Source organism: Myotis nattereri (assembly GCF_964212035.1).
Source record: "Myotis nattereri genome assembly, chromosome: 12".
Lineage (NCBI taxonomy): Eukaryota > Metazoa > Chordata > Mammalia > Chiroptera > Vespertilionidae > Myotis > Myotis nattereri.
The window spans coordinates 75708780-75720115 of record NC_138087.1 but is presented as its reverse complement, the minus strand read 5'-3'; the positions used below and the strand labels follow the sequence as shown (position 1 = coordinate 75720115).

Genomic DNA, 11336 nt, shown 5'->3' with positions numbered 1-11336 from the left:
TGCACAATCTATTGTAACTTGTTCTTACCAGTACTGACAGTTAATCCTAGACCCAAGATCGAATGTAAAAGAAAAATAAAATATTCCAATATTACTTGATTTAATTAAAGATATTCATTATACACATACCTGTTAATGGGCCAACACTCCCAATCAACATTATAAATAATCTGGGCCAACTGCAAAATAATGTCTGTGAACAATTATCACAAAACTAAACCATGGATGGCTGTCAGTTGGTGGCAGAGTTCTTGCTTTCATAATAAATATAAAATCAATTTCCTGTTCTAGTTCCTATTCCAAGTTGAAAATGATATATCTGACTATGAATTCCAACTACCTTCGTCCTTAGGTCTGGGGTTTTTTTGTTGTTTGTTTTGTTTTTTAAGAAGGGAGAGGAAAAAAGAAAGAAACTTATGAGACCATCTAAGTCAATTCTTTCTCACTTGAGGGCACTTGAATAGTAAGTTTTCTAAATTATATATATATATATATATATATATATATATATATATATATATATATATATTTAATGCAGTTATTTCCCCCCCATCAAATGTCACTCAAGTATTTCAGGAGACCCACTAAGTCCTCTATAAATTCCTATTTGTAAGGCTTTTTAATACATCTGAAAGCCTGTAGAAACCTTTTTGTTTAAAAAATAATAATATGCAATTTCAAAAGCTTTTTGTTCCCATTTCAATCAAAAATAACTTCATATGGTTTAAATGAAATTTTACAAGTAATCAGAGACTAATGAGGATTCAGTGATTTAACTAGTTCAGGGAGTCTGAGAAAGAAATGAGAATTTAAAGTAACCAAGTATTTAATTTAGAAGAGCAGCTAATGTGTAGATACACTAAGACCTCCTCAATGAGAAATGTAATCAGGACTTTTGCGTCAGGAGACACTCTCATACCCCTTTCTGTGTGCACATTCCTAACTCCCATTAACAGGCACCACACATGCACAGGGAGGAGGTGCCTGCCTTGGTAACGTGTATGCATGGCAGCTGTGGTAACTAAATAATCCATATGGCTCTGAAGAGAAGTTATGGTTTATTGGGTCTTCACAGCTACAGTGGTGGAATTCAGATAGAACCATGCCTCAAGATAAGGCTTTATCCAAACTCACTCCTACCTAACCATATCAGATTGTAGTTAGGCCAAGTTTTGCAGTTCTACCTCTATTGATGGTTTACACTGGAAGAAGTTCCATGTTTAAGGAAACCTTAACTGTTTTCCACAGGCACGGAGAAGTTCTGTTCTCTTCCCCATCCATCACTCCTATCCCAGTATTCATTCATACATATCTCCACAAAATATAGGAAATCACATAGTTGATTTAATAGAGAAAATCAAAGGCATTGGCTTAAACCACAAAAATCTTCAAAATCAGAATCAAGTATTAAGATTGTCTTCAACATGAAAATTAAATTATATGGTAATCTTACACAACAGACATATGCTGAAATGTAAGTTCCACAGGTTGTGCAAAGGGCAAAGTTTAATTCTAATTGTTTCAGTTTTTAGGTATTGAAGTCCGAATCTTAATGCTCATTTAATATAGTTTCCTGAAGCCAAATTTAACAACTTCTTCCTTCATTCCCTAGTGAATAATATATTCTTATAAAGTTCAGTTTAGTGAAGACACTGATGCACAAGCACACAAGCAAATTCACACTTCTAGAAAGAAGTGATAGCAGCTCACTAGCCACGCTGCTGAAATTAGGCTTCAGGAAAAAAAAGACTAGATGACACAAAATTCTTAGTATACTTTCCATACAGAGAGAGCACAATGAAAACTTAATATTACTATCTCCAATTAGGTCAATTAACATTCAGAAAAATTCTATAACCTTACGTTTAAATAATCATAGGAAAGGGGGGGGGGAAACCTACCAATGTTCTAGAAGCTTCTCTAGACCTTTCAATCAATTTTATTTATATGCAAAACGAAGAAAAAATTAAAGAAATAAAAAATAAAAAACAAAACAAAAAAAATCCACAAAGCTCCTCCTGATGCTAAAGCTCTCAATTTACTGACAGGCAAATGGCTTCATGCTGCCACTTAATCTCATTTCTTGCATAATGCCCTCTAATTAGCATATCAAAGTGAATTAATACTTCTAGGGCATTAGCAATGGGGAAATCTGCTCCAGGCTCACAATAGCAGTTAAGAGAGAGCCAAGAAATCCTCAAAAACACCACAAACCACTTTGCATTGCAAAACTGTTCAATTTATTTATCCTCTCTCTCTAAACACTTCTACCGCACACTGTTTTACTACTGTTCACCAAACAAAATGATAATTGCCAAAGTTACCAGCATCTGTAATGCCTGTTTAGAATCTTAATTTAGATTATGTTGCAGATAGTTTCTATATGCAACCATTTGTTCTATTATAAATGTTAATATTGAGAGTGGAAATGTTGACATTCTCAATTAGTTAATTTGAATTTGAAATAAAATTTTATGAGATTTTAAAATTTATGAATTTTTTAATGTAAAAAGCCACCTGCTGGACTCTGATGCCTAAGAAATATGCTTTGAAAACTGATGGATCACATAAAGCAAAACAAAACAAAAAAAAATCATTTAGTCATAACATCTGTTGAGTCTCCCAAATAGTTTAAACATTGTGAGGAATCATCAGCATTAAAAGGATTACAATATATGTATACCAATTCCTCCATTAATATGATTACACAAAAAAAGGTTATTATTCAAAACAGCTTAACATTTTAAAAACACTTAATTTGAAGAAAACAAATACAAATAATTTTTAACAATTATTTTTATCCATAATTACTTTTCATTGTTTTCCATCCTCATCAGTTACTATCCTATAGATATAGTCAGTATAAAAAAAAATGCTATACCAATTCAATTTAACACATTCTGTCACACCACTTTTTTTGCTAGACACATACTCAAATTTAGTACCAAAGCAAACTACTGTTACCATCTAAAACTACAAACATATTGTATTTATGGAATATGTCCATAAAAAAATAATAAAGAAGAGATTCTGGTTACTATTCTACCTACAAAGGGGATAATTAGAATCAAGTGTTAAAGATTAATTTATTTTCAGATTTGTTCCATGTCTGAAGTCATAAAAAGGCTTATTTCTTTAGTGGCTCACTCAAGCATTGCTTATAATTTATTTGTTATATATAACACTACCATCTAGCTATAATAGCACTTTAACTTCTATAACTTTGTAAAAAGTCTGATAGCCAGGTTTGAAAAACTTTGACCAATTTACTACATAGTGATATAAATTATTTATTCTGTTCATACTTAAAGACTCAAATGGCCTACTGAAGTAGAGCAAATGCTTGAAAAGGTCAACATGGGAGGGGGGTGTGCAAGCTTTGTTAGTACGTTACTACCTAAATCATGCTGATCACACTGATAAATGGCTAAAACACAAGCCTGCTGAGAAAACAAATAAAACATTATTCTCATAGTGTCAATAGAAATAATAAATATCTAAAGATGTTCACATGTACACAAATAGAGAAAAAATTGTCTAAAAATCCTTATTTAACTTGATGTGTTGGTGCTGATGTGTTAAGTATTTATTAGGAATAGATAGATACCTCAATGGTCTGAGTAAAAAATAAAGTGATGACTGATTTAGGGTGTGGTTCATGAAATGCAGTTTCAATTCTTTATAGCTGTACTTCATATAACTTCATTTTATACAATGCCACCATAAAGAAGCAAAATGTAAGCAATCCAAATTAGACGTTAAATTTAAATCTGTTTTGAAGCAGCCTTTTACGAAAGTAACAAAATTAAATCCAAAAGTACAAAGTGAAATTAATTAAAAGGTAAAGGATCGTAGTGTGAAAGAGGTACATATAGATGTATTTTATGAAAGCTGATTAACAAGTGTGCTCTTTGGAGCAAGTCAGAGCTTCCTTTGCTACTATAATGTACTTCTGATTTGGAATAAAATTATGTAAATTAATATAATAACATAGTAAAGTCTACACAAATCTGTAATATAATGAAGTTCACTAAAACTGAGGCATGAAAGAATTACTTGAGGGTTCACTGTATTATTGGGGGGAAAAGGTTGAAAGACAAACCCTATATTTTTAAGATGCTACTTACTTTACACTTTAGATCATGACGTTGTAAACTAGGATGGTAGTGGGGTTTTCTCTAGGTTTTCTACATAAACTCTTACGAGGCTGGGAGAGGCAGAATAAAGAAAGTTGGAAAAACATCTTTTGCGTCCTCCCTCAAAACCTCCTTAAATAGCTTTAGTAAGTTATATAAATTTACAAAAAACAATTAAGAAAATATTCTGAAATTGCTCTAAGAAAAAATTTGTGATAATGTAATATGTGATATTTCCAAGATACACTATGTATTTTTTCCTGCTTAATCATTTAATATATCCAATCTAAACAAGCCATGTGTAAAACTGAAAGGAAATTTAAAACATTAACAGTCCACTAAAATTTGCTTCAAAATAATTGTGAAAGGGTGGGAGTTAGAGAAAACAAGTGTTCCTGCTGATGGTAGGTGATGAGTTCATGGGGATTCAAGTTTCTCTTCTATCTACCTGTTTTGTTTGAAGCTGTCCATAATAGTCATTAAAACGCAAAATTATTCGTGTATGGAACAGTGCATTTGTTTTTAAAGCTTTGGGAAAATAAGGATAATTATGTTGGAAATATTGCAAGAGCAACTGAAAAGAATGTATATGACATATGCAATAACATTTAGACTTACACATAACAATTTTCACCTTTCCTGTTAAATTTCCACTTGATGGAATACTTGGTTTTTAAACATTGGATTTAAAGAATTACACTGCACTATACAAACAAAATAAACATTTTAATATTGAAGCATAAATAAAAGAAAACAGACCAGAAGAAGAAGACTTCAATGAGTCACTAAACCTTTAGGGACAGAATTAAATAGAGAGGTGTTGACTGAGAACAGGGCGCTGTCCCTCTGAAAGCTAGTCACACTTACAGGAGTAAAGATAAAAGGTTTAATCATATAAATCATAATCTAAATACATATAAAAACTCACAAGCTACATTCTTGATACAGTTAGGATATCTAAAATTCTTATCTTTCTATGAAGGGTTCCTTTCAAAGCAAAGCATTTTTAATAGTCATTTTCTTCTCCTTAAACATAAAAAATACTTCAACCAGCCCAACCAGCCAAGCAGGCCTTTCTCTTCCCCTGCGGACACCTCCTGCAGTAGAGAAGTTCATTAAGTTTTATGATCTTCCCAAGTCAGTCCTGCTTATAAGCCTCACAAAGGCCACAAATCTGGCAAACCATCATGTATGCCATTAGACATTACTAGTAAATGAACGCTATTTAGGGTTTGTGGTGGCAATAAATCAGAGTTTGGTTGGCAGCTATCAACATGGAGTATTTTAACCTACCATTTAAAAAAAGGAAAAGGTTGTGTTGATTTTTTTTAAATATACAACATTTTTTTCACAATGATTGAGATTATATACTAAAATGTTGGATTTTCATTACAAAATTTTAGATCCATTTTTTTTTCCCTCAAAAAGAGCCATTTCCTTCACTTGAAATGTCACAATTAAGGGCACTGGAAAGAAGGCAGATTTGTGAGGATGTTTTCACAAAGGAAAGTACGTTAACAATCAAGATGAAGGTGACCAAAAAGATGTGAGGGAATGTACCAAAAAAAAAAGTATGTAGATGAGGAGACCTCATAGCATCAGGGATGTTTAATAAGAGATAGATGAGAAAATATGGCTAAAAAAAAAACCCAAAAGACAAATCTTAACATATTTATCTCACTGGTTGCTTAGTTTAAAATGCGCAAACATCTTGATTATAAAGCCTGTTACTTTTCAGTTGCTTTCAAAATGCATAAATACCATAATTTAACAATGACAGACTTTTCTGCCCAAAAATTACTGTATGATGAATTTGACTAAAAAAAAAAATACATTTTCAAGAAAAAGCAAGCATCTCATAGTAAGAAGTATACTTTCCCTACCTCTGCACAAGAAAATAATATAATTGTGGTAGATTACCCATTTATCTGTCAGAAGGAAAAAATACCTTTCCATATTTAGTAGGAAGGAAAAAAGATGTTTTCCAAACTAAATTCCTCATGTGCATCAGAACTGGCAATATTCACTGTTTGATCAGAAATCTAAAAATCTACTGGCAAACCTACAAATACATGGAATTTTTTTTAATGATTGTCTTATTTTCTAAGCACAACTGAAATGACATTATTATCCACTGAAGTGATGGTTTTTCTCTCCCCACTCCCCGCTAGTCAACCCCCTTTACCACACCGCCGCCCCCCCCCCCCCCGCACCCCATTATACAGAATAGAGTCATCACATAATCTTCCCAGTTTCTATTACAAATAACTAGGTAAACTTTCTCTAGATTACAGAAAATTAATGTCTGGCTACTATATTATTAGATTACATAAAATGACCTAAAGAAAAAAACATTATACAGTCTATTCTACAATGCTTATAAGTTCATGATGTTTCGAAACCATGACTATGGGAACCCATTTGGGGGTGGGGGAGGCTGAAATTTGCTGCCTTGCTTTCTTTGCTTTGGTGAGGCTCATGTCTACACAGCTGTTTTATTTCAAATCAAGCCTTCTGTGTTCAGCTTCCCTGTCTCCTCCTAAGACTAGTTTTGGAGGGTGAGGTGGAGCTATGGGTAGTAGGGGAGAAATGAGGGGAGAGAAAGAGCTTCACCCCCATCAATCATTCGGTACTTAAATCCCATCCCTCTCGAGCTTAGAGAGGCTGGCAGGAAGATGCCTGTAACCAGACAGCCGTCTTTACTCTGTCGGCTGTTAGCTTTTTACAAAAGAGATAACATACAAACTTGGATCCACTGGCCAAAGCACAAAAAGAGGATCTAATTTACAATTTATCACTGAAAGTCTCAGAAACAATTTTCAAACACAAAAATTTCCTTTGTCAGCTACCTCCTGCTTTTTAAATAGCAAGAGCCCTACACCAAAGCTCTTTCTGCAAGGCTCTGAAAAGACTTGTTTCTTTTTCACAACTCACCTTTGACATGAGGTTGACTACACTTTCCTTTCAGAATGGTGTAACTAAGTCTTGTGCAAATAAGCAACTAGAGGACTTATGCTTCCTAATTGAATTCTGCCTGCTGCTAAATGTCTAAACAAGAAAAGCAGTTTGCTGGGTATGGTTCTCAAGGTGGCTAGGCCAAAACTTTAAAAAGGAAAAAGAAAAAAAATTATGAGAAGAGGGTGAGGGGAAAATATCAATCCCCTCACCCCGGTAATATAATGCCGTATAAAGTGGAATCAATCTTAATATTCACAACATAGTCAATACCCCAGTGCTTAGCTGTCAGCAGAAACTGAAGTGGAGCCCTGATAGCAAGAAAATCCTTGGACATTAAGCAACATAATTTGCTGAGAATTACATACTTTTAGGCTTCTAAACTAAGAAGCCTTAAGATTTCATACTTAATGTTTTATTTTATAGTCAGATAAAAATTACCTACCATTTCAAATCACAATGCTTTCTAAAGATAGCTAAAAATCAACACGGTAAAAGTTAGTAATTTAACATGTCTGTGGTTTACAAAATGAAAAATATATCTTTAATAGAATCACTCAACATTAGGAAACCATGAATACTAAGTGAATGAAAGGCAGAAAAAACTACTCGTTAAGGCTGTCAATATCTGCTATTAATTATGGTTTTAGCATATATTTTAATAGACAGCAATAACCCATCATCCTTTCTTGACTACTTTTAGGATCAGAATAGCATTGCAGAGTGAAAATCTGTTTAAAAGGAGGGCAACTAACAACTATATGCAGTGTGCTATTACTTGTACACTCAATTTAAATGCAATCACACTTCACCTTTTAAATAGTATCACTTGAATATTGTTACATTCTGGACTTTTTCTCTTCTTTGCCTAAACATTAAAAAAAAAAAAAATGGCAACTTTATATGGTATAGCTAACACACACCAAAAATATGAATAAAAATAAATAAACAGTAAAGATTGTTTAATGCACTTCTTTGCCATAAACAGGCCGCTAATACCAACTACTAACTAAAACATCTAGATTAAACCTATACTTTCACTTGAGTTATAACTGTCACCTCAAGACTAAAATATCTTCAATTTTAAAAAGGCTTAAGAAAAAAACTAAATTGAAATGAATTGCCAGAAATTTACCTAATAGGCACTTGCAGTTTTCATCCCAGCACTTCTGCAAAAACTGTCTCCTCATATAATCCCTGACTTGAACACCTCGAAAATGGTTTAACCTGCATCTGTGACCTTTTCTCTATTTTGCAAAAGATATTAAGCAGATTTACAAAAGGACTTCAAGCATAAAACAGACTAGAAATATGAAGAGGTGCAAGGCGCTGCGTGTGCTCGAACGCATCATTAGCCTTCCTGGCTTCTCCTTAAGAGTAGTCGCCCCAACTCCAACACTCCGCCCCACAGGCCCCCGAAGTCCGCTCCACGGCATCTACCCTTCGGTCCGAGGACAACAAAGTTCGGGCGCCGCTTCTCCCCGGGACGCGGTCCCCGCATCCAGGCTCCCGAGGCTCCTTTTAAAAACTGACAGACACACCGGCACCGGGAGCGGGAGCGGGCGGCGGGCGCTCCGGGCCCCTCCCTGCGGCGACCCGGCCCCGTCCACATCGACACTTCATTGTGCACCGGGAACAGCACGGAGAAATCGACTCCAGATTTATGGCAGTTTTTTTCCTTCAAGATCGGGAGGTGGGAAGGAGAGAATGATCAAAGATGGCGGTGCCCAAAAGCAGCAGCTCTCCACTGGAGAGTCGCAGGAGTCGCTCCGAGACCCCACCTCGGGGGTCTCCGGGCCCCGCGCGGGGCGCAGCGTCTTACCTGTTTTCTCTTTGATCTCGCACAGGACGCTGAAGAGCGCGGGTTTCATTCTGTGACAGTTCAGGGCATGTTTCCTAAAGAGCAAAGAGCAAAACACAAAGGTATTAGCATCACCTATGGAATAATATGGCGCCTCCAAGTTAGACCCAAGACTTAAACCCCGGCTCCCCGTTCTGCAAAGCTCCTGTGAAGCCCGGCAAGTCCGCAGAAACTCCAGCGGACGGGGCAGCGGCAGCCGGCGAGCCCCGGCAGCTCACGCTCCTGCCCGCACCGGGCGCGACCCGTCCGCCCGGCGCGCAGCAGCCTTGGCGACCGCGGGGCGCGAACCCGCACGGGGAGCCGCGACACCGGGGCGGGCGGCGGGCGGCGACCGGCGGGAGGGGACGGCGCCGAGGGGCTCCGGCGTCCGCCCTCCGGCGGGGGAGCCGGGCCGGGGCCGGGGCGGGCGGCCGACCGCGGCCGGCGGACGGTGACAGCTCGGCAAAGTTTGCGAGGCGGCCCTCCCTTCCCCGGGAACTTGGCCGCCCGCACCCGGCCCGGCCCGGGGAACACCCGTCGCCCCGCGCCCGACCGGCGAGGTCGTCCCGCGGCCAAGTGCAGGCCGGCGCCGGGCCCGGGCCCGCGGAGAAAGTTGCACTTCCCTCCGCGGCGGCCCCGAGCCCCTCGCCGGGCGGCGTGCACGGGGTCCCGGCGGGAGGTTTGAATCCGCGCGAGGGGGGCCGGGCTCCCGGAGGCCGGACGGCGCGGGGAGAAAACCACGACCTCGGCGTGGCGCCAAGTCCGCCCCGAGCCCCTAGAGCAACTTTGCGGACTCCCGCCCGCGTCCGGGGGCGCGAGCCGGTCCCCCGAGGCCCGGGCGGGCTGCTAGGGGTCGGACAAAGTTCCCTGCCCGGGGCGGAGGCCCTTGCCCCGGGCGCCGCCCCGGGCCGCGACTCGGCCGCGGGCCCGGCTCCCGCGCACACACAAAAGATGCTTAATGAGACGACACCAACTTTGCTTGCGCCTCGTCCAAGCTCTGGTCGGTGATGGTCATGATCTGGTGGAGGATGTCGCCGATGTCCTGCTTCCTGCCGTCGCCGTCCGCCCCTTCGTGGCCGTGCGGGGGAGGCGGCAGGGCCATGCCCCCCTGCACCGAGTGGCCGGCCAGGTTCACCCCGGCCAGAGTCTGCAGCATCCTGGATTGATCGTCCATCCCGCCGCGCGCGGGCGGGAGCGGGCGGCGGCGGCGGCGGCTGAGGCGAAGGCTGAGGCGGCGGCGGCGGCGGCGGCGGCGACGAGGGAGGAGAAGAAAGAGGGGGAGGGGGAGGGGGAGGCGGCCGCGCGCTCCCCGCCCGCGCGGGGAGGGGGCTGCCCGGCCGGCGGGGCCCGCGGCTGAGGCGGTGCGGACGGGTTCCCGGCTCCGGCTTCCGCCGCCGCCGAGGCTGAGGAGAAGCGGCGGGCGGAAGCGCCGGGCTCCGCGGCGGTGGCGGAGGCGGAGGCAGCGGCGCCCGCTGCCCTCACGCGGCCGCCGCGCCGCCTCCTCGCCGCCGCGCGCCCCGCCGGGCGGCCCCGCTCAACTTGCTCCTCAGCGCCGGCCGAGTTGCCGGGACGCCCGCCGTCCCCCGCGCCAGCCTGCGCACTCCCCTCCCTCGGCCCCCGCCGCCGCCTCCTCCACCGCTTCGGCCGGGCGGGAACCGAGCCCCCGAGGCCCCGGGGGAGGGAGCGGCGGCGGCGGGCAGCGGCGGAGGAGGAGGCCGGCGGGTGGGCCGAGGTGGGCGAAGGAGGAAAGTTTGGGAGCGGGGCGGGCCGGCGCGGCGGGGGCGCGGAGCCCGGTGGAGGGCCCCGGCGGGCCGCGCGCCGGGCGGACAGCAGATGGATGGGGCGGGAGAAGTCGCCGCCGCCACTGCCGGAGCCACGCACCCTGCCAGCAGCCGCCGCGGACCGGGCTCGAAGGCCGCCAGGCTGAGGGATTGACAGGCTGCCAGTGCCACTCACTCACTGCGGCCCGGCGCTCGGGGGGAGGGGCGGGGGCGCGCGGGAGGGCGGGGACCGCTGTGCACGCCCCGCCCCTGGGGGCGGTGCGCGCGCTCAATTGGGCCCTGCGCCTCCCGCCGCTGTCTCTGGCTCCGCCCCCGGGGTTCGGCCCGCCCCTCCTGGCCTCTGAGCCCCAGCACCCGGGTGCGCGCCACCGGATCTTGACTCCTGCTCGCATCCTCGCACTCCCGAGTGGGCCCCCTGGAACCACAAACGTGACTTCGCCCCGGCTCCTGCTACCTAGTGTTAACAGTCATGGGTGCGATGAGTTGTGTGTGGGACACCAGGCAACTCGCTCCGAAGCCAACCATGTGCTTTCCCCAAAGCGCGGCGAGCTTCACGCCTCCGACAACGCCTGGTACATTTTCCCGCGCTTCCCGTCAGGAGGTGGTACCCGCAGGGAGCCAGGT

General features: G+C 43.4%; 1 protein-coding gene across 2 annotated transcripts in view; it reads right to left on the bottom strand.

The window, feature by feature from the left end:
• Window positions 1–10442, bottom strand: part of PBX3 (PBX homeobox 3) — a 198021-nt gene extending 187579 nt beyond the window's left edge. For both annotated transcript variants that reach the window (XM_081103609.1, XM_081103610.1), the window contains exons 1-2: window positions 9906–10442; window positions 8914–8987 (exon numbers count right to left, since the gene is read on the bottom strand). In XM_081103609.1, coding sequence (XP_080959735.1) covers window positions 8914–8987; window positions 9906–10105 — 274 coding nt within the window. In that variant the 5' untranslated portion in view covers window positions 10106–10442. The remainder of the gene's footprint in view (window positions 1–8913; window positions 8988–9905) is intronic.
• Between the last annotated feature and the right edge of the window lie 894 nt (window positions 10443–11336).